Genomic DNA, 27,417 nt, shown 5'->3' with positions numbered 1-27,417 from the left:
CGAACCAGTGTTTTATAAAGGTTCATCATGACTTCCATACTTTTGTATTCTATCCTCTATTTATAAAGCCCAGGATCCCATATGCTTTTTTAGCCGCTTTCTCAACCTGCCATGCCACTTTGTGCACATAAACCCCCAGACCTGTCTGTTCCTGTACCCCGTTTAGAGTTGTGCCTTGTAATTTATATTGCCTCTCCTCGTTCTTCCGACCGAAATGTATCACTTCGCATTTTTAAGAACATAAGAACATAAGAAATAGGAGCAGGAGTAGGCCAATCGGCCCCTCGAGCCTGCTCCGCCAATCAATAAGATCATGGCTGATCTGATCCTAACCTCAAATCTAAATTCATGTCCAATTTCCTGCCCGCTCCCCGTAACCCCTAATTCCCTTTACTTCTAGGAAACTGTCTATTTCTGTTTTAAATTTATTTAATGATGTAGCTTCCACAGCTTCCTGGGGCAGCAAATTCCCCAGACCTACTACCCTCTGAGTGAAGAAGTTTCTCCTCATCTCAGTTTTGAAAGAGCAGCCCCTTATTCTAAGATTATGCCCCCTCGTTCTAGTTTCACCCATCGTTGGGAACATCCTTACCGCATCCACCCGATCAAGCCCCTTCACAATCTTATATGTTTCAATAAGATCGCCTCTCATTCTTCTGAACTCCAATGAGTAGAGTCCCAATCTACTCAACCTCTCCTCATATGTCCGCCCCCTCATCCCCGGGATTAACCGAGTGAACCTTCTTTGTACTGCCTCGAGAGCAAGTATGTCTTTTCTTAAGTATGGACACCAAAACTGTATGCAGTATTCCAGGTGCGGTCTCACCAATACCTTATATAACTGCAGCAATACCTCCCTGTTTTTATATTCTATCCCCCGAGCAATAAAAGCCAACATTCCGTTGGCCTTCTTGATCACCTGCTGCACCTGCATACTAACCTTTTGATTTTCTTGCACTAGGACCCCCAGATCCCTTTGTACTGCAGTATTTTCCAGTTTCTCGCCAATAAGATAATAACTTGCTCTCCGATTTTTCCTGCCAAAGTGCATAACCTCACATTTTCCAACATTGTATTGCATCTGCCAAATCTCTGCCCACTCACCCAGCCTGTCTATATCCCCTTGTAGGTTTTTTATGTCCTCCTCACTCTCTACTTTCCCTCCCATCTTTGTATCATCTGCAAACTTTGATATGTTACACTCGGTCCCCTCCTCCAAATCGTTAATATAGATTGTAAAGAGTTGGGGACCCAGCACCGACCCGTGCGGAACACCACTGGCTACTGGTTGCCAGTCCGAGAATGTACCATTTATCCCAACTCTCTGCTTCCTGTTAGATAACCAATCCTCCACCCATGCCAGAATATTGCCCCCAATCCAGTGATTCTTTATCTTGAGCAATAATCTTTTATGTGGCACCTTGTCGAATGCCTTCTGGAAGTCTAAATACACTACGTCCACTGGTTCCCCTTTATCCACCCTGTACGTTATATCCTCAAAGAACTCAAGCAAATTTGTCAGACATGACTTCCCCTTCGTAAAGCCATGCTGACTTTGTCCTATTAAATTATGTTTATCCAAATGTTCCGCTACTGTCTCCTTAATAATAGACTCCAGAATTTTACCCACCACAGATGTTAGGCTAACTGGTCTATAATTTCCAGCCTTCTGCCTACTACCCTTTTTAAATAAGGGTGTTACATTAGCAGTTTTCCAATTTGCCAGGACCTTTGCCGAGTCCAGAGAATTTTGGAAAATTATTACCAAAGCATCCACAATCCCTACTGCCACTTCCCTCAAGACCCTCGGATGTAAGCCATCAGGTCTAGGGGATTTGTCCGCCTTGAGTCCCCTTAATTTACTGAGTACCAATTCCTTAGTGATTTTAATCGTATTTAGCTCCTCCCCCCCCTAGAGCCCCCTGTTTGTCCAGTGTTGGGATATTCTTAGTGTCCTCTACCGTAAAGACTGAAACAAAATATTTGTTCAGCATTTTTGCCATCTCCATGTTTCCCATCATTAATTTCCCGGTCTCATCCTCCAAGAGACCTACGTTTGCCTTAGCCACCCTTTTTCTTTTTATATAACTGTAGAAACTCTTGCTATCTGTTTTTATATTTTTTGCTAATTTATTTTCATAATCTATCTTCCCTTTCTTAATCAATCCTTTTGTTACTTTTTGCTGTCTTTTGAAGACTTCCCAATCTTCTATCCTCCCACTAAGTTTGGCTACCTTATATGTCCTTTTTTTTAGTCGGATACTATCCTTAATTTCTTTACTTAGCCACGGATGGCTGTCATTTCTTTTACACCCTTTTTTCCTCAGTGGAATATATTTGTTTTGAAAGTTGTAAAATAACTCCTTAAATGAACACCACTGCTCATGTACCATCTTACCCTTTAATCTATTTTCCCAGTCCACTTTAATCAATTCCGCCCTCATACCATCATAGTCTCCTTTATTCAAGCTCAATACGCTTGTTTGAGAACCAACCTTCTCACCCTCGAATTGGATATGGAATGTAACCATGTTATGGTCACTCATTCCAAGGGGATCTTTAACTCGGACATTATTAATTAATCCTGCCTCATTACACAGGACCAGGTCTAAGGTTGCCTGCCCCCTTGTAGGATCAGTTACATACTGCTCAAGAAATCCATCCCTAATACACTCAATAAACTCTTCCTCAAGGCTGCCCTGCCCAATTTGATTTGTCCAGTTAATATGATAGTTAAAATCCCCCATAATTATAGCTGTTCCCTTATTACATGCCCCGACTATTTCCTCATTAATACTTCTTCCAGCAGAGTTGCAACTATTAGGAGGCCTATATACTACGCCCACCATTGTTTTTTCCCCCTTATTATTCCTTATCTCCACCCAAACTGTTTCATTATCCTGATCCTTTGTCCCAATATCTTTTCTCTGTATTACAGTGATTCCTTCCCTTATTAACATAGCCACCCCACCTCCCCTTCCTTCCTGCCTGTCCTTCCTGATTGTTAAATACCCTGGCATATTTAATTCCCAGTTGTTGTCACCCTGCAGCCATGGTTCTGTAATGGCCACAAGATCATACCCATACGTAGTTATTTGTGCCGTTAACTCGTCCATTTTGTTACGAATGCTACGTGCATTCAGATAAAGAACTTTCAAATATGTTTTGTGACGCTTTGTTCCTGCTTTTTCCTTTTTTAACACTTTACCTTTTACTCCATACCTTCTGTCCCTTCCTGACACGCTTTCCTCTGTCTCCCTGCTCAGGTTCCCAACCCCCTGCCACAGCTTTGATGCTGGGTTAATCGCCTTACGCCTTCTAGTTTTCATTTTATCTGTCGTGCCTAAAGTACACTTTCTTTGCGCTGCTCTACGCTTTTCCCTTTCACTTGTTCTTGAACAACTGTTTGTACTATTTGTATTGTAGATTTCCCCTGGGTCTTCCCCTCTCTCGCTGCTCTCAACTTTATTCCCTTCTGACTCCCCGCTCAGGTTCCCATCCCCCTGCCACTCTAATTTAAACCTTCCCCAACAGCACTAGCAAACACCCCTGCGAGAACATTGGTCCCGGTCCTGCTTGGGTGTAACCCGTCACGCTTGTACAGGTCCCACCTTCCCCAGAACTGGTCCCAATGTCCCAGGAATCTAAATCCTTCCCTCCTGCACCATCCCTGCAGCCACGCATTCATCCTGTCTATTCTCCTGTTCCTATACTCACTAGCACGTGGCACCGGTAGTAATCCTGAGATCACTACCTTTTGAAGTCCTGCTTTTTAATTTATCTCCTAACTCCTTAAATTCACCTTGCAGGACCCCCATCCCTTTTTTTTACCTATGCCGTTGGTACCAATATGGACCACGACTACTGGCTGTTCACCCTTCCCCTCCAGAATGCCCTGCAGCCGCTCCGTGACGTCCTTGACCCTAGCACCAGGGAGGCAACATACCATCCTGGAGTCACGTTTGCGGCCGCAGAAACGCCTATCTGTTCCCCTTACAATCGAATCCCCTATCACTATAGCCCTGCCACTCTTCTTCCTCCCCTCCTGTGCAGCAGAGCCACCCGTGGTGCCCCGAACCTGGCTCTTGCTGCTTTCCCCTGATAAGCCATCTCCCCCAACAGTATCTAAAGCAGAATATCTGTTTGAGAGGGAGATGGCCCCAGGGGACTCCTGCTCTACCTGCCTAGTCCTTTTACTCTGCCTGGCGGTCACCCATTTCCTTTCTGCCTGCGTATTCTTTACCTGCGGTGTGACCACCTCTCTGAACGTGCTATCCACGATAGTCTCAGCATTGCAGATGCTCCACAGTGAATCCACCCGCAGCTCCAGCTCCGAAAGACGGTTAGCCAGTAGCTGCAGCTGGACACACTTCCTGCACACATGGTTGCCAGGGACACTGGTAGTGTCCATGACGTCCCACATAGTGCAGGAGGAGCATATCACGGGTGCGAGCTTTGCTGCCATGACTTGCCTTAGACTCTCAGACTTTCTTCCCGCTCTAGGTCTCCCCTTTTATACTCTGCTCACCTCTCAGACTTTGCTGCCTCACCTGTGACGTCGCACAGTAGTTGTCTCTTTTTGCAGGTCTGCTGCTGCTTTTATTCCCCAATCTCAGTCTTCTACTCTCGGGTCCACTGCCGCACTGTGGAAAAAGTTCGGAAAAGCAAGGCAAAGCAGCACCTCCTTCCTCCACTTCACCAAACTCCCACACGTACCAAACTCTCAGCAGCTCACACTGTGTAGTCCGCACACCGTGCAGTTCGCACTGACAGGCCCCTGTATTTCTACAGTTTGTGACTCCGATAAGTCAGGCGTTAAATTTCATCTGCTGTGTGTCTGCCCATTCCACCAGCCTGTCTATATCCTCTTGAAGTCTATCGCTATTCTCCTCACTGTTTACTACCCTTCCAAGTTTTGTGACATCTGCAAATTTTGAAATTGTGCCCTGTACACCCAAGTCCAAGTCATTAATATATATCAAGAAATGCAGTGGTTCCAGCACACTGGGGAACACCCCTGTACACCTCCCTCCGGTCCAAAAAACAACCATTCACCACTACACATTGTTTCCTGTCCCCTAACCAATTCTGTATCTATGTTGCTGCTGCCTCCTTTATTCCATGGGCTGCAATCTTGATAAGCCTACCATTCTGCACTTTATCAAACGCCTTTTGAAAGTCCATGTACACCACATCAACTGCATTGCCCTCATCTACCCTCTCTGTTGCCTCATCAAAAAACTCTATCAAGTTAGTTAAACACGATTTGCCTTTAACAAATCCGTAGTGGCTTTCCCTAATCAATCCACACTCGTCCATGTGACTGTTAATTCTGTCCTGGATTATCGTTTCCAGAAGTTTCCCCACCGCTGAGGTTAAGCTGACTGGCCTATAGTTGCTGGGTTTATCCTTAAACCCTTTTTTCAACAAGGGTGTAACATTTGCAATTCTCCAGTCCTTTGACACCACCCCTGTATCTACGGATGTTTGGAAGATTTAACCCTTTCAGTACCGGTAATCATTTCTGGTGCATCTGCGCTGCACCCCCCTCCAAAGGCAATTTATCCACCCTATGTTGCGGTGCCCACACCTGAACACAGTACTCCTAAATGGAGTCTGTGGAATTTGCTGCCCCAGGAAGCTGTGGAAGCTACATCATTAAATAAATTTAAAACAGAAATAGACAGTTTCCTCGAAGTAAAGGGAATTAGGGGTTACGGGGAGCGGGCAGGAAATTGGACATGAATTTAGATTTGAGGTTAGGATCAGATCAGCCATGATCTTATTGAATGGCGGAGCAGGCTCGAGGGGCTGATTGGCCTACTCCTGCTCCTATTTCTTATGTTCTTATGTTCTTATGAGAGCTTTATATAGCTATAACATAACTTCCACCCCTTTGTATTCCAGCCCCCTTGAGATAAAGGCCAACATTCCATTAGCCTTTTTAATTATTTTTTTGTACCTGTAAAATATATTTATGTAATGCCACTATTCGTCATCTGATACAGTTGGAATCTAGTAATTTGGTCATGGCTGCCAGCTGTTCAGGAATTTGTTATTGAATTCTCGTGCAGAGATCTGCAAATTGGTAAGCACTCATTATAGATATTGTGTTGTACTGTGTTTAACATCTTCAGATAATGCTGATAAATCACTCTGCCTTCTCTTCTGTGCTCAATGGTAGTAGCAGAACCCCTTTTTATAACACCCTATATATGTATGTTCCTCTGTAACAAGAAGAGCTTAAGGGACCAGTTGGTGGTAGAATTGCTAATGTTCCCATTCTACTGTCAGCAGCCTGCTAGTTAAATTTTTTAAAAATGCAACCTTTTCTTATTTAAATAATTAATTTCCAGCAGAGTAGCACGCCTCATACCCTGTTGAGATCGCTTTTGTAAAAATGGGTGGGCTGAGCAAACTGCAGCTGTACATTCTCACCCACCTGCAGCCTGACCCCATTTCATAGACTACCTATAGAACAGTGATGGGGATGATGGGCTCACTATCTAGTCTGTCATGTCAGCTGATTTGGACCAGCTGGGTTAGAAATACAGCACAGCAACTGTAGCACAATAAATGGGAAAATGTATTTTAATGTACATTCCAGAGAATTAAATGTATAATACACACGTTTAAAATTAAAAAAAATTGTTTTTGAGTTACTTTCCCGACTCTCCCAACTCTCTCCTGAAAAGAATGGATTGACTAACACCTCACTAAACTTTTAGTGTGCTAGATTGTAATGAATCATGGAATCATACAGCACAGAAAGAGGCCATTTGGCCCATCATGCCTATGCCGGCTCTTTGAGTTATCCAAATAGTCCCACTCCCCTGCTCTTTCCCCGTTGCCCTGCAAATTTTTACTTTTCAAGTATCTATCCAATTCCCTTTTGAAAATTACAATTGAATCTGCTTCCACCACCCTTTTAGGTCATAACAACTCGCTGCATTTTTAAAAAAAAACCTTCTCTTCCTCCTGGTTCTTTTGTCATGCACGTTTTGTTTATCTCTTCTCGCAACTCTCCTGCCCAAAACAGGGACATCATAATCATATCCTTTGTGTGTTTCAGGAAACAAAGATTTAGCTTGCATTGAATGGTGCCTTATCATGTCACTCAGGTGCTTCACATTCATGAATTCATTTTGAAGTGCATACGTTATATGGATAAACATGGCAGCCATTTCGCATATAGCAAAGTCTCTCACACAGCAATGATATGAATGATCAGTTGATCTGTTTTGGTTGTTATGGTTCAAGGAAAAATGTTGGCCAAAGACATTGAGAGAACGTCCTGCTCTTCTTCGAATAGTGCCATGGGGTCTTTCATATCCACCGGAACATGTAGATGGGGCCTCAGTTTAACCACCTCATCTGAAAGACTGCATCTCTGACAATGCAGCATTCCCTCAGTACTGAAGTCATCTTGGCTGGAGTCTTCCTCAATAATGCCAATATGAGATTTCTATGAATCAACTGGTATCTAAAATGTACAGCTTGTGCACCACCTGCTCAAAGTTAATGGAACAACTTAAATGAAGCTTTGATAATTGATTTTATATACTGTTTGGCTAAAATGACATGGAATACCTTTCTTTTGGCCTGACATTCATGAGATAACATTAATGACCAGGCCTATTTCTGAATATGAATAAAAAGCAAAATACTGCAGATGCTGGAAATCTGAAACAAAAACAGAAAATGCTCAGCAAGTCAGGCAGCATCTGTTGACATTTTGGGTATGGAATCCTTCGGAACAGTAATGAGGAAGCATTCCGTACCTGAAACATTGATCTCGATATTAACTTCCCTTCACCTCCCCACCCCCACCCACGGCTATTTAAACGGCCAGTCCAAGAAGGGATTTTGAAGGAGAAATGGAGTCCAGGAGAGCAAAGGCAGCACCTAGATTTACTGATGCTTCACTAGAAGTACTGCTGGTGCAGTGAGAAGCAGGAGGGAGGCAATTTACCCAAGAAATGGGAGGAAGAAACCCGGTTCTGTCACCAAGAAGGCATGGCTGGAGGTGGCAGGAGAGGTGAGCAGCAGGAGCATGGTGCCCAGGTATTGGCTGCAGTGCAGAAAGCGGTTCACTGACCTAACCAGATCAGGAAAAGTGAGTACATTTGCTGAGAAACTATTTCCGCTGGTTGCGGAGTCTAGGACTAGGGGACCTAGCCCAAAAATTAGAGCCGGGACTTTCAGGAGTGAAGTTAGGAAACACTTATACATGCCAATAGTGGTAGAAGTTTGGAACACTCTTCCGCAAACGGCAGTTGATGCTAGCTCAATTGTTAATTTTAAATCTGAGATTGATAGATTTTTGTTAACCAAAGGTATTATGGGATATAGGGCTAAGGTGGGTATATGGAGTTAGGTCACAGATCAGCTATGATCTCCTTGAATGGCGGAATAGGCTCTAGGGGCTAAATGGCCTACTGCTGTTCCTATGATTCACCCACATCCTGTGAAATGCAACACCCCCCACCTTTCATTCTGTCTTGGCAAGCCTACTCCATCACATCACTCCTCAAACCCACTTAAGTTTCAGCATAAACTAACCTTCACTTTCTATGCACTTCCTCACCTCCCCATTTATTTACCACCACTGCCACTCACCCAAATCCTGATGCAATGTGATGCATCTGTCTGATAGTCAACCTCATGCATCTGTTTCATTGTCAGCCCCATCCAAAGCAATGCATCCATCAGGTGAATATGTCACCTTCAGTCACTCTAGCTGACAGATGCGGTGAAGGAGGCCATGGAGATAAATCGCACCATTGCATGCCTGTCTGTCGGAGATGGAGAGACTGACAACCAGCAGATGGCTGTTTGACAGAACTTTAACATCTTTCACACACATGATGAATTGATTTTATCAATCATTTGAACCGTTCCAATCCTCAGAACGGTCAGAGGAAAGATTGTCAGTTTTCTGATGAATAATTAATATCGGCTATTTGCCAGCGTAGTTACTGGCACTTCAGTGGGTCATGTTAGACAGTTAGTTGGATTATCACCTGGTGATTCACCACTCAAGTGTGCATGAGCAAACACTGATGGCTGGGGCAGCTGTGGAGAGGGGCACACTCCTCTCCAAGCTCAGCTCAGCTGGACACCGATGCTAAACCCCGGAGGCCATCGTTGAGAATGATAGCGGGACATCTGCACCTTTGCGAGGTACTGGAAAATGATGGAGGAGTCCAGCTCCATCGCTAGTGGATTGATGGCGCAGGTAAGTGTGGGAATGTCTGCGATGGAAAGATTGGTAGCCTCCATTGAGCTTTAAGCATGGCTCTCAAATGAGTCCATGCAGGCCATGACAACGCCATGCTGACTCTGAATGCCAACATGTCTGCTGCCTTAAAAAGGCAGACAGATACTTTAGCCATGGCCTTAGAATGCGGCACATTTGCTCACCAGCCTGCTGGCCAGCAGGTGGGAGTGCTGTTGTGCTGGCCCGGGAGAGGGATGATGGCGAAAGGGGACATGGAAGTGGGGACTCCACTCAAGCGCTCCCACATCTCACCCGTTGCCCCTTCCTCGACCAGTACCCGCAAAGCTGCTTCCTCTCCTGATGGCCGAGTCTGCCCCTGCACAGCTGCAGGTGTACTAGTCTTTGACGGAGCCTTCTTTGGCTCCAAAACCCAGAGGTCGTAGGCCGAGAGCACCTCAGCAGTCAGAGCAGAGATCTGAGCAACCTGCCACTACATCTGCTGAAGCCACAGGGGATGCACTAAGGGTATGCACAGGGTGTTTGATGAGCTGTCATGTTAATTTGTATATTTTTTGTTATGGCACATTAAATTTAATAATTATCACCATGACTGCCACATCTCGGCCATTACTGAGTCCCTTTTGTGAATTTGCCTTTTCATGTGCTTCATCATTAATGCCAAGATGTTATGTCACTCATTGGGCGTGCGTGCAATGGGTGTATGCTTGGTTGAAGGACTATTTCGTACAAAAGGAGGGGGGTGTTGGTGGTGGTGGTGGTGGCTGTTCAAAGTCTTCAATTTGCACATCTTATTATGAGAACCTGTTCGAGATGAGGGAATCACAGGCAGCAATGCGTGCCACTGCTCTGGCGATGGGTTCCCCATCTTCATTTCCTCCTCATCCTGTTCCTCTTCTTCAATGTTGCCGCCAGATGAGGATGCATCATTAGCGCATTCAACCTCCTCCACCTGTAACCCTCTCTGCTGCGCTGTGTTGTGCAGGACGCAGCACACGACTATTATTCTGCACACACTCGCTGGCGAATACTGAAGGGCTCCCCCAGATATATCCAGGCACCTGAAGTGCATCGTCAACATTCCTATGGCTTGCTGAATGATACACCTGGTGGTCATGTGGCTCTGGTTATACCGCTGCTGTACCTCGTTGGTGGGGTTTCTCGCAGGTGTCGAGGCACGTCTGCAAGGGCTATCCCTTGTCTCCAAGGAGCCAGCCCTTAAGCCTGTCTTCTCTGTGGAAGAGACCCAGGATGTTGGACTCACGCAAAGTGAATGAATCATGACAGCTACCAGGGAGTCTGGCACACACCTGCAGAAATCTCTTCCGGTGGTCACACACCAACTGTGCATTAATGGAGTACTATCCCTTTCGGTTTATGAACAGTCCTCGCTCACGTGGAAGACTTCGGATTGCCACGTGTGTGCAATCAATTGCGCCCAGCATCCGTGAGAAGCCAGCCAGAGAGTTGAAACCCAGTGCCCTCTCAGTCTGGCTGATGTCATGGGGGAAGTTGATGTAGTCGGATGTCCTTGCAAACAAGCCTGTCATATACAATTATGTGCAGACAACTGAAAGACCCTGGAGATGTCACCGGTGGCACCCTGGAAGGATCCAGAGGCAAAGAAATTGAGGGCAGTGGTGACTTTAACTGCAATGGGCAATGCTTGGCCACCACCTGCTGACTCAATCTCAGCCTGCATAGGCTCTGCTCCTCACAGAGGTCCAGGAAGCGCAGCCTCTGTACACCCTCTTACATGGGAAGTGCCTCCTGCGACCTCAGCCCTTCTGTTAGTCTCCTCTCTGCTCTTCTCCAGGTCCTTGTTGCGCACCTCTGCCTTGTGCACTTGCAGATCCCAGAACTGCACAACATGCCTGTTGCAGATGTTGATGTGCCTCCTCCTCAGATGTACTGTGGAATACATCCATTGCTACCCCCATCCTGATCTTGGGCTCCAAAATGTAGGTAAATTTGTCTGAACACAAGAAATCTCAGTCTAAATGTAAAGAACTCTGAGCCAAACATTTGTCTTGAGAGAACTGTGTGCCCAACTGTAATACCTCACCTTTTGTTGAGCTGTGTCAATCACTGGTTTAAAGGGCCAAATGAGTTTCAGCTGCAGCTTGCCTCTGTTTTAATGGCGTGTTTCTGAATCCCTGAGAGTCACGTTCAGGAGTAGTTAAATCTGTTTCTGTTGCAGAATCTACAAAGTAAACTACCTGAAGTGTTTTAACTACCTAAATTGGCCCTTTAGAAATCAGCCCGCCGGCTTTAAGTGAAGGCGGAACTTCCTGGTTTCTGTTGCACGTGCTTCCAAACGCGCCTGGGTTAAACCCGCAAGTGGGCACGCTGGAGCCGGGATGCGGTCCCGCTCCAAAAACAAACAATTTTTACTGCCCACCTGCCCCCAACCCACCCATTCTTAGGGGTTAAAATTACCCCCCTTGACTCTGCAGGGAGTGCAGTCAGGAATCCATGGGCTGAGGACCTGTGATTTCCTGTGATAAGCTTCCGACAAGCATTGCTTCCTGCTTAGATGATAGAATCAGCCCCAAAGTCTCCTCCTGACTCTGATTCCCTGATGTAATATTTTGCAATTTGGACTAATCATAGATTCATAGAAATGTTACAGCACGGAAGGAGGCCATTCAGCCCATCGGGTCCACGCCGGGTCTATGCAAGAGCAATCCAGCTAGTCCCACTTCCCCGTCCTTTCCCCGTAGCCCTGAAAATCTTTTCCTTTCAGTACTTATCCAGCTCCCTTTAGACGGCCATGACTGAATCTGCCTCCACCGCCCCCTCGGGCAGTGCATTCCAGATCCTGACCATTTGCTGTGTAAAAAAGCTTTTCCTCATGTCACCTTTGGTTCTTTTGCCAATCACCTTAAATCTATGTCCTCTGGTCCTTGACCCTTCCGCCAATGGGAACACTTTCTCTCTATCTCCTCTGTCTAGACCCTTCTGCCATAATTTACTTTAATGGTCATTTCCTTCTGAGAAAGTTTAAAGATAACAAAGTATTAAAGCAGTCTCCATACATTTAATAATTCTGATTAGGACATAGACTTGGCCAATTTTTTTTTATACCCTTGTGATCTAACGTGGTATTGCTCAAGGTGATGCAGATGATATACTATTTTATAACAATAGGACATTATACTATGCAACGAGCAATGCATTATTCTATAATATAATTATCCCATAGTATTGTTCTTTTTCATAAGTTAAGCTAGTAGCCCAGTGCAGTACTAAGGGAGTGCTGCATTGTCAAAGGTATGTCCTTCAGCTGAGACATTAAATCAAGCTTTCATCAGCCTGTTCTATTGATTCAGAAGGACATTTGAGGAAGAGTCAGGGTGTTCAGACCAATATTCCTCCTCAACCAATGATCCTAAAAAACAACCATTTATGCTGTTCAACTCACAACTGTTTGTGAGAATTGCTGGCTCAGAATGAATGCTGCGTTTACTTACATAAGAGTTATTGATCTTCCAGATGAACTTGTGTGTTCTGAAATGCATTGAGTGTTTTCAGAGTGATAATGCACTACATCATTGAAATTTCTCTTCTCTCTCTCACTCTGTTTTTCTCTTTTTCTCTTTTTTTCCCTTTTCTTTGGCTGTCCCTATCATTTTTTCTTTGGCTGTCATATACTTTTATCATTGTGATGTCTGTCTGACTCTTTGTTTCTGGTTAAGGAATGTGCTTGAGAGCCAACAAACTCAATTTTTAAGTCTTACATTTTTTAAAGCCCAGGTATGCAGCATGTTGGCATCCACCATGTAATGGATCAGAGATGAGTACTTGATTCGGGTGGGAGCAGGCTATGTGTAAGCTGGTGAACCATGGACATGTGAAAGAGAAACTGGGGTTTTCAGGTTGGGGTTAAAACAGGAGGGAATGTGGGCAGTGTGCGTCTGAAGTCTGGAGTTGTCATGTGTTTCGGAGGCAGGGGGACCCTGGGAGGGAGGAACTAGTCTGGGACCTGGCACCAGTTGGGGCACAGGGAGATGGGATCCGCTAGCACTTAGAACCAGAGTAGCAGGGACCACGTGAGATAGAGGGCTGCAGCCTTTCAACACTCAGGAAAGGGGGTCTGGGAGAACTCAGGTCGGGTGAGGGACAGAAACTGGGTCTGGCCTCACTTGACAAGAGGGCTGGAGTCTGGAAGCACCACAGAGGTGGACAGGAGCCTGTGCTCCCTCCTGTTCTGTGTTGTGCTAACGGAAGAAGTGCTGCTGCAATTGGCAGCTCATACAGTTTTACTTTATTTCTTTCATCAGAGATTTCTGAAATAAATATATGAATGAAGTGGGCCAGGATGAGCTCCCAACTTTATTTCTGTAGAAGAGTGCAGAAAGGAGCTGACCTTTTTGGGGAAAATTGATGTAAGTGTATACATATCTATGTAATTGAAAGTCTTGCATCATCCCTTTCAAATGCATTATATCTGAAAGCGTGGCACAGAGGTGCCACATCTCAGGATGTTGTGCATCAAAATGTCACACATCTAATAGGGCAAAGTTACTTATTAGTTGAAATAAGCACTTATCTGCTAAGTTACTGATCAAACATCTCATATACAAAATGGGAATGAATTAAAAGCAGATACTGCTGCAAATACACAGCAAGTAAGATTATGACAATTCAAGTGTGTACCTTTCATCAGTACTGGGTACACACCCAAAACATCTACAGATGATGACTAACTTGTGTATTTCCGGCATTTTCTGATTTCATTTCAGATTTTGAACATTTGCAGTTTTTCTTTTCTTTGAAAAGATGCAGTTTGATTTGGTCAGTATCAATGAGGAACAATGATGTGGAGATGCCGGTGATGGACTGGGGTTGACAATTGTAAACAATTTTACAACACCAAGTTATAGTCCAACAATTTTATTTTTAATCCCACAAGCTTTCGGGGGCTTTCCCCTTCCTCAGGCGGTGTGGAGCACACCGCCTGAGGAAGGGGAAAGCCCCCGAAAGCTTGTGGGATTAAAAATAAAATTGTTGGACTATAACTTGGTGTTGTAAAATTGTTTACAAATGAGGAACAAGTAAGCAATCAAATTGCTTAATATTTTTTTCAAAGCTACCAATTCCAACCACAGAATGTAACCAACTAAGTCACCCAAATAAAGTCACGAACTTGATTTGAGCCTCCATTTTGATTTTTCAGCTAACTTGACATTTTTTCTAGGTAAGTAACATTTATAACATACGCCAGCCATGAAATATTAAACAATTTAGAATAGAATACTTATTCTTATTAAGTGGCCTATACGGTGTAAATTCCTGGAAAAGGTTTTCTCCAGAGTGGTCGACTGTGCTGACTTCATAGCATAGAGGTATATGCCGCGATATTTATGGGGAGGTGGGGAGCACGGTAGTGCAGGGGACACGGAGGTCCTGCCAAATTTAGTGAATTACCTCCACTTTTCAGAGGAACAGTGCAGCAGGAGGCAATTCTTCTCTGGAGAGGTTGTTGAGGACAGAGATGTCTTCTTTAAAGGGCCAGCCTTCAAATGAAAACTGCTTTCTGCAACTTACAATTCCATGAGGCATTGGAAAGCCTGTCTAGAAGCTGTCATACCATGTCTGAGAGTATAGAATGATACAACACAGAAGGAGGCCATTTTGCCCATCGTGCCTGTGCTGGCTCTTTGAAAGAGCTATCTAATTAGTCCCACAGCCCTGCTCTTTCCCCGTAGCTCTGCAAATTTCTCCCCTTCATGGAAGAGTCCACTTCTACTTTGTGCAGCATTCTGTTGCAAGGCATCAGCATTCCGTAGTCTACCCTGGGGCATATGACCACCTCTTATGGATGTGGCAGCCGGACCCTCACACCAGAAGTCTATGTCAGCTCTTGCAACTTTAATCAAAACTCAAACTGATGCCGTTCAAGCTCTGGCCTCGAAAGGCTGAGGGAACACTTGAATCATGTCACAGATTTTCTACAGTCCGCAGATCAGTGGGAGTGATGAGCCACGCCCCATGGGAATGGTGGTGGCGCAACAGGAGTGGCACATGTTGCAAGTCTGCTTATTCACCACTCCCTCAACCAATGCCCGTTGGAGATGAATTCCAGAGGAAAGAGTGACTGCCCTTGACACCAAAGCAGCATTCAACCAAATGTGACACCAAGGACACCTAGTAAAACTGAAGTCAATGGGGATTGGGCGGAAACTCTCCAGTGGCTGGAGACATAACTGGCACGAAGGAAGATGGTTGTTGAGGCCAATCATCTCAACCCCAGGACTTTACTGCAGGAGTTTCTCAGGGCAGTGTCCTAGGCCCAACTATGTTCAGCTGTTTTATCAATGACCTTCCCTCCATCATAAGGCCAGAAATGGGGCTGTTCACTGATGATTGCAGTGATCAGCCCCATTTGTAGTTCCTTACATAATGACGCAGTCCATGCCCATATGCAGCAAGATCTGGACAACATCCAGGCTTGGGCTGATAAGTGGCAAGTAACATTCACGTCTCACAAGTACCAGGCAATGACCATCTCCAAAAAGAGAGAGTCTAACCACCTCCTTGACATTCAACAGCATTACCGTCACCAAATCCCCCACCATCAATGTCCATGGGGTCGCCATTGCCCAGAAACTCAACTGGACCAGCCACATGTGGTTAGAGCAGGTCAGAGGCCTGGTCTTCTGTGGTGAGTGTCTCACCTCCTGACTGCCCAAAGCCTCTCCACCACCTACAAGGCAAAAGTTAGGACTGTGATGCTCTGCTCTTCACTTGCCTGGATGGGTGAAGTAGCACTCAAGAAATCCATCTGGAACAAAACACTCCGCTTGATCGGCAGCCCATCCACCACCATAAACATCCACTGCCTCCACCACCAGTACCATGGCTGCATTGTGTCTTATCTATCAGTGCAGTAACTCGCCTAGGCTTCTTCGACAACAGCTCCCAAATTCGTGACCGCCACCACCTAGAAGGACAAGAGCAGCAGGGGCATAGGAATACCATCATCTCCAAGTTCTGCTACAAGTCACACACCATCCTGACTTGAACATATATCGCCATTCCCTCGTCGTCGCTGGGTCAAAATCCTGGAACTCCCTATTTAACAGCACTGTGGGAGAACCTTCACCACATGGACTGCAGCGGTTCAAGAAGACGGCTCACCACCACCTTCTCGAGCAATTAGGGATGGGCAATAAATGCTGGCCTTGCTAGTGATGCCTATATCCCAAGAATGAATTAAAAAAAGATGCTGCCAGAAAACCTGCTGGGGTCGCTGACCATGAGCGTCTTAAAGGCCCTCATCTGAGCATCAGCAGTCTTCCACTATCCATGATGAAGCCTCTAGGGGAGAGCCTCATAGGAGTGAAAGTGAAAGAGAGAAATGACTATTTATTACATACATGATGCAACTTTTGTTTTCTGGATTTCAGAGACCTGCTCAACTTGTGATCTCCGCTCCCCATCCCTCTACTATCTCATTGGTCTATGAAAAAAATGCTAAAATAAGGTTATTTTGTTTATTGAAGAAGGTACACCATAGAATTCACAACAGGAATGATGAAGAATTAATTCACGACTGGATGTGGTAGGGCTTCACAGCTTTGCTCTGTTTCATTGCTCGTGGGACCATATATCAAGCCTGCTGTTTTTGGTATTTAGCACGCAGGCATCCTTGTATATTCACTTAACTAGATTTGTAACTCATTCTAAGGTATGTCTGGTGCTGGTCCTAGGATTCAGTTCTACACTCCATTCCCAAACACTCCAGGGTTGGTCTCCTATCTTTCGGATGAGACGTTGAACCGAGGTCCCATCTGCCCTCTCAAGTGGACGTAAAAGATCCCATGGCACCATTCGAATAAGAGCAGGTGAGTTCTCCCTGGTGTCTTGGCCAATATTTATCCCTTAACCAACATCACTAAAACAGATTATCTGGTCATTATTGCATTGCTGCTTGTAGGATTTTGCTGCACGCACATTGGTTGCCGCGGTTCCTACATTACAACAGTGACTACACATCAAAAGTACTTCATTGAATGTAAAGCACTTTGGGATGTCCTGAGGTCATGAAAGGCACTGTATATAAATGCAAGTCTTTCTTTTTTTTGATGATGATCAAGGAGTGGGAGATGTGCTGGGCTATGAGTTTGCAGATTGTGACTCACCTTCTGACCCCTCAAAACCTCTCCACCATCTATAATGCTCAGGTCAGGTGTGTGATGGAATATTCGCCATTCTCCCAAATGGGTGCAGCTGCATCAACTGTCAAGAAGCTTGACGACATCCAGGAAATTGTAGTTCACTTGACATCAAGGCAGCATTTGACCAATTGTGGCATCAAGGAGCCCTAGTAAAATTGAAGTAAATGGGAATCGGGGAAAACTCTCCAGTGGCTGGAGTCATATCTAGCACAAAGGAAGATGGTAGTGGTCGTTGGAGACCAATCACCTCAGCCCCAGTACATCGCTGCAGGAGTTCCTCAGGGCAGTGTCCTAAACCCAACTATCTTCAGCTGCTTCATCAATGACCTTCCCTCCATCATAAGGTCAGAAGTGGGGATGTTCACTGATGATTGCACAGTGTTCAGTTCCATTTGCAAACCCTCAGATAATGAAGCAGTCAGTGCCCGCTTGCAGCAAGACCTGGACAACATCCAGGCTTGGGCTGATAAGTGGCAAGTAATATTTGCGGCAGACAAGTGCCAGGCACTGGCCATCTCCAACAGGAGAGAGTCTAACCACCTCCCCTTGACATTCAATGGCATTACCATCGCCAAATCCCCCACCATCAACAGCCTGGGGGTCACCATTGACCAGAAACTAAACTGAACCAGCCACATAAATACTGTGGCTACAAGAGCAGGTCAGAGGCTGGGTATTCTGCAGCGAGTGACTCACCTCCTGACTCCCCACAGCTTTTGCACCATCTACAAGGAACAAGTCAGGAGTGTGATGGAATACTCTCCACACACCAGGATAAGTGCAGCTCCAACAACACTCAAGAAGCTCAATACTATTCAGGACAAAGCAGCCTGCTTGATTGGCACCCCATCCACCACCTTAAACATTCACTCCCTCCACCACCGGCACACCGTGGCTGCAGTGTGTACCATCTACAAGATACAGTGCAGCAACTCGCCAAGGCTTCTTCGACAACACCCCCAAACCCACGACCTCTTCCACCTAGAAGGACAAGGGCAGCAGGTGCAAGGGAACAACACCACCCGCACGTTCCCCTCCAAATCACACACCATCCTGACTTGGAAATATATCGCCATTCCTTCATCATCGCTGGTCAAAATCCTGGAACTCCCTTCCTAACAGCACTGTGGGAGAATCTTCACCACACGGACTGCAGCGGTTCAAGAAGGCGGCTCACCACCACCTTCTCGAGGTCAACTAGGGATGGGTAATAAATGCTGGCCTTGTCAGTGGTGCCTGCATCCCATGAATGAATGAAAATAAATTAATGAGCCTGCTACTGGATGTAACATCCAGCCTCTCATCACTGGCACTCTGTAGCTACAATATGTACAATCTCAGGACGCATTGTAGTAACTCGCCATGGTTACTTCCGGACCACCTCTTTCCCTTGCGACCTATACAACCAAGAAGAACAAAAGCAGGAAGGTTGTGGGAGCACCATCACCTCCAAGGTCCCCTCCAAGTCACACCCCTCCTAACTTGGACACATCACCCGTTTCCTCATTGTCACCTGGTCAATATCTTGGAATTTTGTACCTAACACTATTGTGGGAACACCATCACCACAAGGACTGCAGTAATTCTAGGAGAAGGCCCATCACCACCTTCTCAGAGCAACTAAGGATGGCCATGAATTCAATCAACCAGAACCAAACTTTTTAAAAAGTAAAAATTTTATAATGGAGAGGGGGAGAGCTATTAAAGTTGTGTCAACACTTTAATATAATGTGAAGCTCCGATCTAGTGCAAATCTTCCACTGCTGTGGAATGAATCACCCAGGTCCATTTATATTTTGTTTTCAGGTAAGTTGATTTTAAAGACTAAATCTAATGAAAAGTATGCAGCATTTGATCACATACAGGTACTACCTTCCAGGACTAATTTAAAATGTCCACATTATACTAAAGCTGTGTCTGGCTGTCAGCCAGGTCCTATTTTCAAAATTGTATTCCCTGCTTCCACATTTCCTACCTTAAAACCAATCTCAATGCTACCAAGGCTCTGACTATGAGCAACTCTACGGGTGATAAAAATGTTAGGAAAAATGGAAGCACATGCAATTGGAGACAACCTTTTGACATGAGTAGGGAATTGGTTAAGAGGTAGGGATAATGGGTATGTATTCCAATTGTCAGGATGTAACTAGTGGTGTAACTACTGAGGCTCCAGTACAGATCTCACAGGGATCTGTACTGGAGCCTCAGCATTTCACTATATTTATAAATGACTTAGATGAAGGAATAGAGAACGTATATCCACGTATGCTGATGACACTAAGTTAGGTTGCAAGTAAGTAGTGTGGATGGGAGCAGAAAGTTGCAGCAGTTTATTGATAGATTAAGTGAGTGGGAAAAACTGTGGCAGATGGAGTTTAACGTGAGGAAGTGCGAGGTCATCCACTTTGGACCTAAGAAAGATAGAACAGAGTATTTTCTAAATGGTGAGAAGCTAGGAACTGTGGAGGAGCAGAGAGATTTAGGGATCCATGTACAGAAATCACTAAAAACTAGTGGATAGCTACAAAAAATAATTTAAAAAGCTAATTGAATGTTGGCCTTCATCTCACGGGGGCTGGAATACAAAGGGGTGGAAGTTATGCTGCAGTTGTATAAAGCTCTGTTTAGGCCACATTTGGAGTACTGCGTTCAGTTCTGGGCACAGCACCTCAGGAAGGATATATTGGCCTTGGAGGGTGTGCAGCTTCGGTTCACCAGAATGGTACCGGGGCTAAAAATTTAAAATTATGAGTAAACGTTGCGTAGACTAGGCTCGTATTCCCTCGAGTATGGAAGATTAAGGTTGATCTACTTGAGGTGTTTAAGATGATTAAAGGATTTGGTAGGATAGATGAAGAGAAACTATTTCCTCTGGTGGGGGGGGGGGGGGGGGGGAGTCCAGAACAAGAGGGCATAACCTTAAAATTAGAGCTAGGTTGTTCTGGGGTGATGTCAGGGAGCACTTCTTCACACAAAGGGTAGTGGAAATCTGGAACTCTCCCTCAAAAATCTTAAATATCAATTGAAAATTTCAAAACTGAGATTGATAGATTTTTGTTAGGCATGGGTATTATGGGATATGGAACCAAGGCAGGTAAATAGAGTTAGATCAACCATTATCTAATTGAATGGCGTAACAGGCTCAAGGGGCTGAATGGCCTACTCCTGTTCCTATGAGATTATATGAAATTATATGAAATTACAAAAACAGTAATGCTTTTTGTCTTGCCCATTACTATTGTTACATCTGCTTCTATAAATACAATTGATGTAATGAATTACAGCTGTCACAAAAGAAGGGTATTTCATGTTGGTAAACTTTGCTTCAGCATAATATGTTTGTTTTGTTGATTTTCTGGTTGTTATAAAGTTTATTATTTTGATCACAGAAATATTGTACAGAAATTATTACACAGAATAAAACATCTCTAGAAAATAGTCGCACAGCCTTGAGCACACTTGAGAAGAAAGATTTAATCATTTCATCCTTAAAAGCCAGCTTACTACAGTATGAAGAATTGGAACAGTTCAGTAAGGTATGTACTTCTGACTTACGGTAAGTCTGTTACTTTGACCTGTTAGTTTTAGCATTTCACAATTTATTTTAGTCATTAGTGTATGGGAATTTTTATGTTATGGAAGCTTTTTTAAATAACTTTTTGCATATTGGCTATTTTGCAGAGATTATGCACGCACAGTCTATGACCCTGTGTTCTTCCATTAATGTAGAAAATAATTTATTTAGTATATTTGACATCTCTTGGTCATTTGATATCATGTCACTTTTGGGATCTTTCAATGGCCTCAGTGTTTCATGTTTTTTACCTTTTACCGGAAATATATTTGTTTGACATTCTTTTTTATAGTCCCTGTTATTCTAACCTCACATTCTATTTAGCTCTCTTCACAAGTTTCTTAACTTCCTTTGCCTTGTTTTTATGTATTTATTTTATATTTTGTCTTATTCCACCATGTTACCTGCAGTTATATATTAAAGGAATGATCTCTCTTTGTTGTTCTTATTCCCCATTACTTTCATTATTATCTATATTGTTTTTTCCCCTCTATTACTCTTCTTCCTTAATGTTAGGTATTTGTTCTGTACTCAATGTGTCCTAAACACAATCCATTTTCTTCCATGCTTTTCCCCTCTAACAGTGCTGTCCAGTCCAGTTTCCTGAGCTCACCCCTCATAAATCTAACCTTAAAATCCACTATATTGTTGCTAATGTGACTCCAATTTGCACTACCATCTCCTAGTTGTTATTTAATATCGGCCCCATAATGCCCTTTCTTTTTTAGGTTCCTTGATCAATTGTTCCATTTAATAATCCAATATTGTGTTCACGATCATGTTTTCTTTCCTATTGCACCCTTTATATACTTCCCAATCTATACCTGGTAAATTGAAGTCACCCATAATAACTACATCTGTTCCTGTAAACACTTCCCTTAAACTGCCACATTGATCAATTTTGTTAGGTTTGCTATGTTACTGTCTAGAATTAAATGCAGCTTCCCATCCTTCACCCTCCATTAATTCTAATTAGCCCAAAAGACAGCTCTCATCCTCTCCCACACAAAGTCCCTCTCGCCCATCACTCCCATCCTTCCTGACCTACATGGGCTCCCACTCCCCTAAATATATTAATTTTAAAATCCTCACCCTCATCTTCAAATCTATCCATGACCTCACCCCACCCTGTCTAATTTCCTCCAGGCTTACATCCTCTCCTGCACCCTTCAGTCCTCCAACTCTGGTCTTCTGTATATCTTCCCCCATCTCTTTGACCTATCACTTGTGGCAGAGCCTTTAGCTGCCTTGGCCCTAGTCTGCGGAACTCCCTCCTTAAATCCCTCCGCATTGCCTCTTTTTTTTCTCCACATTTAGAAACCTCCACAAAGCTCATCTACCAAACTTTTAATCACTCCTGCTAATCTCTCCCTCCGTAGGTCAGTGCCTGTCCCCATATCTGTTCCTATCCTCCCCCCTCCCCATCCTCTCCATAAAGTGCCTTGGGCTGTTTTCCACGTTAAAGGTGCTATATAAATGCGAGTTGTTGTATCCCTACTACTTTTGCCACTGATTGTACTAGCACTTCCTAGAGTTCACCAAGAACCTTAAACTGAATCTCATGCAGTCCAGGTGCTTTATTTCATAGAATCATAGAATGATACAGCAAAGAAAGAGGACATTTGGCCCATCACCGTGCCTTTGCCAGCTCTTTGAAAGAGCTATTCAATTAGTCCTACTCCCCTGCCCTTTCCCCATAGCCCTGCAATTTTTTTCCTTTCAATTATTTATCCAATTCCATTTTAAAAGTTATTATTGAATCTGCTTCCATCACCCTTTCAGGCAGTGCATTCCACATCATAACAACGCACTGCGTAAATCAAACTCTCCCCATCTCACCTCTGTTTATTTTGCCAATTGCCATAATTCTGTGTCCTCTGGTTACCAACCCTTTTGCCACTGGAAACAATTTCTCCTTATTTACTCTATCAAAACCCTTCATGATTTTGGACACCTCTGTTAAATCTTCCCTTAACCTTCTCTGCTTTAAGGAAAACAAGCCCAGCATCTCTAGTCTCTCTGTGTAACTGAAGTCCCGCATCCCTGGTACCATTCTAGTAAATCTCCTTAGCACCCTCTCTAAGGCTTAGAAAACATGGACAAAGACAATTCAGAGCTATGTGACTAATTCTATACTGTTCTTTAAATATTGTTAATTGATTCATCTTCATTCTTGTGTCTTTTTACATATCACATTAACCCCAACTTTGTATGAAATGTTTGGGCCCAATATTTGTTTTTCATGTTTGCCAAGTGATAGCTTCAAAAGTTGCATGAGTTGCCAAGTTACTAAGTTTTGCCTTGATGCATAATAGAACACCACAGTTTTTGAGTTCAGACCAGGTAGAAGATATCAGTATCTCTCAAGTGCAGGCAACTGGGACTAGCTTAGTGGTATAAACTGGGCGACATGGACATGTTGGGCCGAAGGGCCTGTTTCCATGTTGTAAACTTCTATGATTCTAGTTAATGGCCACATCTAAAGCACCTATTTTATGGAACTCAATCTGTTATATATCCTTGATGGTGTCCTCCAATGTATAAATCTCAAAATCCTTGTCTAAGAATCCTTCCATGGCCTTGCCCCAACTTATATCTGTGATTTCTTCCACATGTTCCAAACGTTCTGCTCCTCTGACTCCAGACTTCTGTGTAATCCTCCCCTCCCCCCTTAGAATCATAGAAATTTATGGCACAGAAGGAGGCCACTCGGCCCATCGTGTCGCTGCCGGCCGAAAAAGAGCAATCCAGCTTAATCCCACTTCCTAGTTCTTGGTCCGTAGCCTTGTAGGTTACGGCACTTCAAGTGCACATCCAAGTACTCTTTAAATGCAATGAGGGTTTCTGCCTCTACCACCCTTTCAGGCAGTGAGTTCCAGACCCCCACTACCCTTTGGTGAAAAAAATTCTCCTCAACGCCCCTCTAATCCTTCTACCTATCACTTTAAATCTATGCCCCCTGGTTATTGACCTCTCTGCTAAGGGAAATAGGTCCTCCCTATCCATTCTCTCTAGACCCCTCATAATTTTATATACCTCAATTAAATCTCCTCTCAGCCTCCTCTGTTGCAAAGAAAACTACCTCAACCAATCCCATCTTTCCTCATAGCTAAAATTCTCCAGGCCTGGCAACATCTTCATAAGTCTCCTCTGTACCCTCTCTAGTGCAATCACATCTTTCCTGTAATGGGGTGACCAGAACTGTACGCAGTACTCTATTGCTCCTCTATTGGTGCCAGAGCTTTCAGCCTACCCTCCCTAATACCTTCTACCTCTCTTTCCACCTTTATAAACCCCCTCAAGATCCATCTCTTTGATCTAGTGTTCGGTCACACCTTTTAATCTCTGTTCCAGGATTGGTATCCATTTTCTTTATGCCTATTTATGAAGCATCTTGGAACATTTCTGTAAATTAACAATGCTGTATAAATGCAAGTTGCTGATGATCATGATAATTCTGATGATGATGCTGAAAGGAACAAAAAGTTTTTAAAATTTAAAACCCTGGAATTCTGCTGATTGACAGTTGGGGAATGACAAAATACCTGAAAGGCTTTCTTGCTTGTCTTCCAGAAGACTAAACAAATTTACTTAAGTTGGAAATGCCTTTTTCTGTTTTCATCTTGCCAGCTTTCCATTTTCTTACAAGGGTGTGAAAGTAGATCTTTGTACATGTTTCCAACCTTCCCGATCCCTCTCCTTTCCATTTAAGAATTGGCACCACAATATTGGCTGTCTACTTGCTTACTCACTCTAATCTTTATCTTTATGAACTTTTAGCTCTCATTCTTTTAGTTCTAACCTCAACATCATCAAAGCTGCTAACAAGTATGAAGCTCCTGTGTGGCACAAGGAACTGTATTTGGGCGAGACTGAACAATATCTATCTGACTCATCTTCCTGTTTCTTCCTTGACCATGACCCCACTACCAAATACTGAAACATAATTTTGCTGACTGTCACTGAGCTTTTCTGCCACACCCCTCTACTGCTTAATCTCATTGTTTTCCACTCCCACTCTGCTTGTTTCTACCTCCTTCCTAAGATTCAGAAAAAAGGATTGCCCTGGCAAACCCTTTCTTTCTGCTTGCTCCTGTCCACTAAACTCATCTCCGCTTGACTCCATTCTCTCTCCCCTTATTCAGTTGCTCCCTTCCTATATCTCTGAATCTCCTGATGTTCTCTACCAATTTGATGATGTCAGAGCCTTCACCCCTAGCTAGTGTACTCTATCTGTTGCTCATGGTATGGTCTCCTCTACATTGTAGAGAACTAAACACAGATTGGATGACTGCTTTATTGAACATCTCCATTCTGTCCGCAGGTGTGCTCCTGATTGCACTGTGCCTCACCACTTTAACTCTTCCTCCCATTCCAACTCTGACCTTTCTTTTTATTTGCCTGTACACTATTCCAATCAACCTCAACACAAACTTCAGAACAGTACCTCATCTTTCTTCTTGGCACTCTGCAGCCTTGTAGTCTGAATATTGACTTTAACAAATCTTGGTTGTTTTCCCCATCTCGTCCATCTGCTTTCCAATTAATTCATTTTAGAGCAATTTTTTTTGCCCAGTTTTAAAAATAGTCTTTCTAGTGCCTTTTCACTGGCTGACAGATCACCTTTGTGCATCATCCAGCACTTTTCACCTCCTATACAATTTTATTAAAAAAGGAAATTACAGTCTATTTAATGTATTAACTTGCGCTTTCCTAGCTTTCACCTGCTGTTCTTCCTTCCCGCCCCCCCCTCCCTTAAATTTATTCAGAAGGGACATCAAGGCTGACATTTCAGTATACTATTGAGAGGTGCCATCTTTTGGATGAGACATTAAATCTGTCTGCCTGTTCAGGTGGATGCAAAAGATCCCATGACACTGTTTGAAGAACAACATGGGAGTTCTCCCAGTGACCTAGCCAATATTTATCCTCAGCCAACACCAACTAAACAGATTAACTGGTCATTTATTCCATTATTGTTTGTGGGACCTTTCTGTGTACAGATTTGGCTGCTACATTTGCTTACACAACAACAGTGACTACTTTAAAAGTAACGCATTGGCTGCAAAACATTTTGGAATATCCTGTGGACGTGAAAGATATATAAATGCAAGTTCTTTTCCTAACAGTCAAGTACACTCATTTTGGGGAAAACACTAAGGAAACATCAAAATAAATAGCCAAAGAGGTGTAGGGATGTTACATATTAATGTGTTGTAATCTTGTTTCCAAACATTTCTTTAAGTTTTCAGAAAGGAAAATCAATCTGAAGGCTATAAAGCCTATGATAACTAGTGGCTACAGCTTGGCTGCATTAAATTATTTTTGCAATTGAGTTACAAGAGGGACCTCTAGTGTGCAATAAGAGATCACCATCAGCTACTTGAGTAATCCTAGAGCCAATTGTGCACTGTTACCCCTCAAAAGCAGCGAGTGTAGGTAGTTATTGTGATCACTGAGTAGAAAGGCATTTACAGTTCCTACAGTGCTTAAACTTCACCACTCATCTTAATAAACTATTGCAAATCTTTTAATTATGTTCAAATTCAGTGCAAACACTAGAATGTAGTTGAATGTTAGCAGCCTTTGCTCAGAAATTGTAATTAGTCAGAGTGAAATAGTTCTCACTTGCCCAAGCCTGTTTTCCTCTCTTATTGCCTCAGTGTTGTATATAGCAAGTTCCTTGATTTTTTGAAGCTCAGGACTGCTGCTGGGGGCAGATGGCAGAGAACACCAGCACAAAACCTGCCACTCAAAGTGTGACAGATGACTGTAGCTACAGAAAACCGTCCCTTTGTTTGTCTTGCTAATGAGTGTCCTCATTGCGGCAGGAGACTTGAATAGTTAATGATCTGCAATTCTTAACTGCAACAGATGGTGGAGCTAGAGGTAAGGGTTAACCATTCAAAGCATAAGCCGAAATTTGAAAGACAATTGTGCATTTGCAGTTTTCGGGCCATGTCAAAAGAAACGGATACCTTTACCTCCTAATGGACCGCTTACTTATCCAGTATGACTATTTCATTGTAGTTTATTATAGAAGTAATTCGAATATACTGTAAGGTTAAAAGTCATCCTGGTATTTATCTCGTATATTTCAGCAAGAACTACTCAAATATTTTCTGGCCACATTAACTTTTAATCCAGACCCCTCAGAACTGTTGCAATAGTAAAGTACTGCATATATAGAGAAAATCTTTGCTATAAACTATTACTGTCTAATGTTGGACGCTTCTAGTATTACACCTTGTCCTGATGTCACATTAAAGAATCACTTTATTACTTTAATAATTTAAACAGGTTACTTTTATATTTTTGTTATGTTTACTACTGAGAATGTATATTTGACTCAAACTATCCTCGTGAATGCAAGCTTTTTTTGTGTTTGTTTCCTATTCATATTCCAAATGATTCATAAAAGC

General features: G+C 43.6%; 1 protein-coding gene across 2 annotated transcripts in view; it reads left to right on the top strand.

Moving 5' to 3' along the window:
• LOC137334337 (uncharacterized protein C10orf67, mitochondrial-like) overlaps positions 1-27,417 on the top strand; it is a 67,906-nt gene that overhangs the window by 24,995 nt on the left and 15,494 nt on the right. The window contains exon 5 of one of the 2 annotated variants that reach the window (XM_067999040.1): positions 20,811-20,957. The exons of the other annotated variant lie outside the window; for it this stretch is intronic. Coding sequence (XP_067855141.1) covers positions 20,811-20,957 — 147 coding nt within the window. The remainder of the gene's footprint in view (positions 1-20,810; positions 20,958-27,417) is intronic. 2 annotated transcript variants of the gene reach the window in all.

Source organism: Heptranchias perlo, chromosome 2 (genome assembly GCF_035084215.1).
Source record: "Heptranchias perlo isolate sHepPer1 chromosome 2, sHepPer1.hap1, whole genome shotgun sequence".
Lineage (NCBI taxonomy): Eukaryota > Metazoa > Chordata > Chondrichthyes > Hexanchiformes > Hexanchidae > Heptranchias > Heptranchias perlo.
The sequence above is the reverse complement of the archived record's forward strand: the minus strand, read 5'-3'. Positions and strand labels throughout refer to the sequence as shown.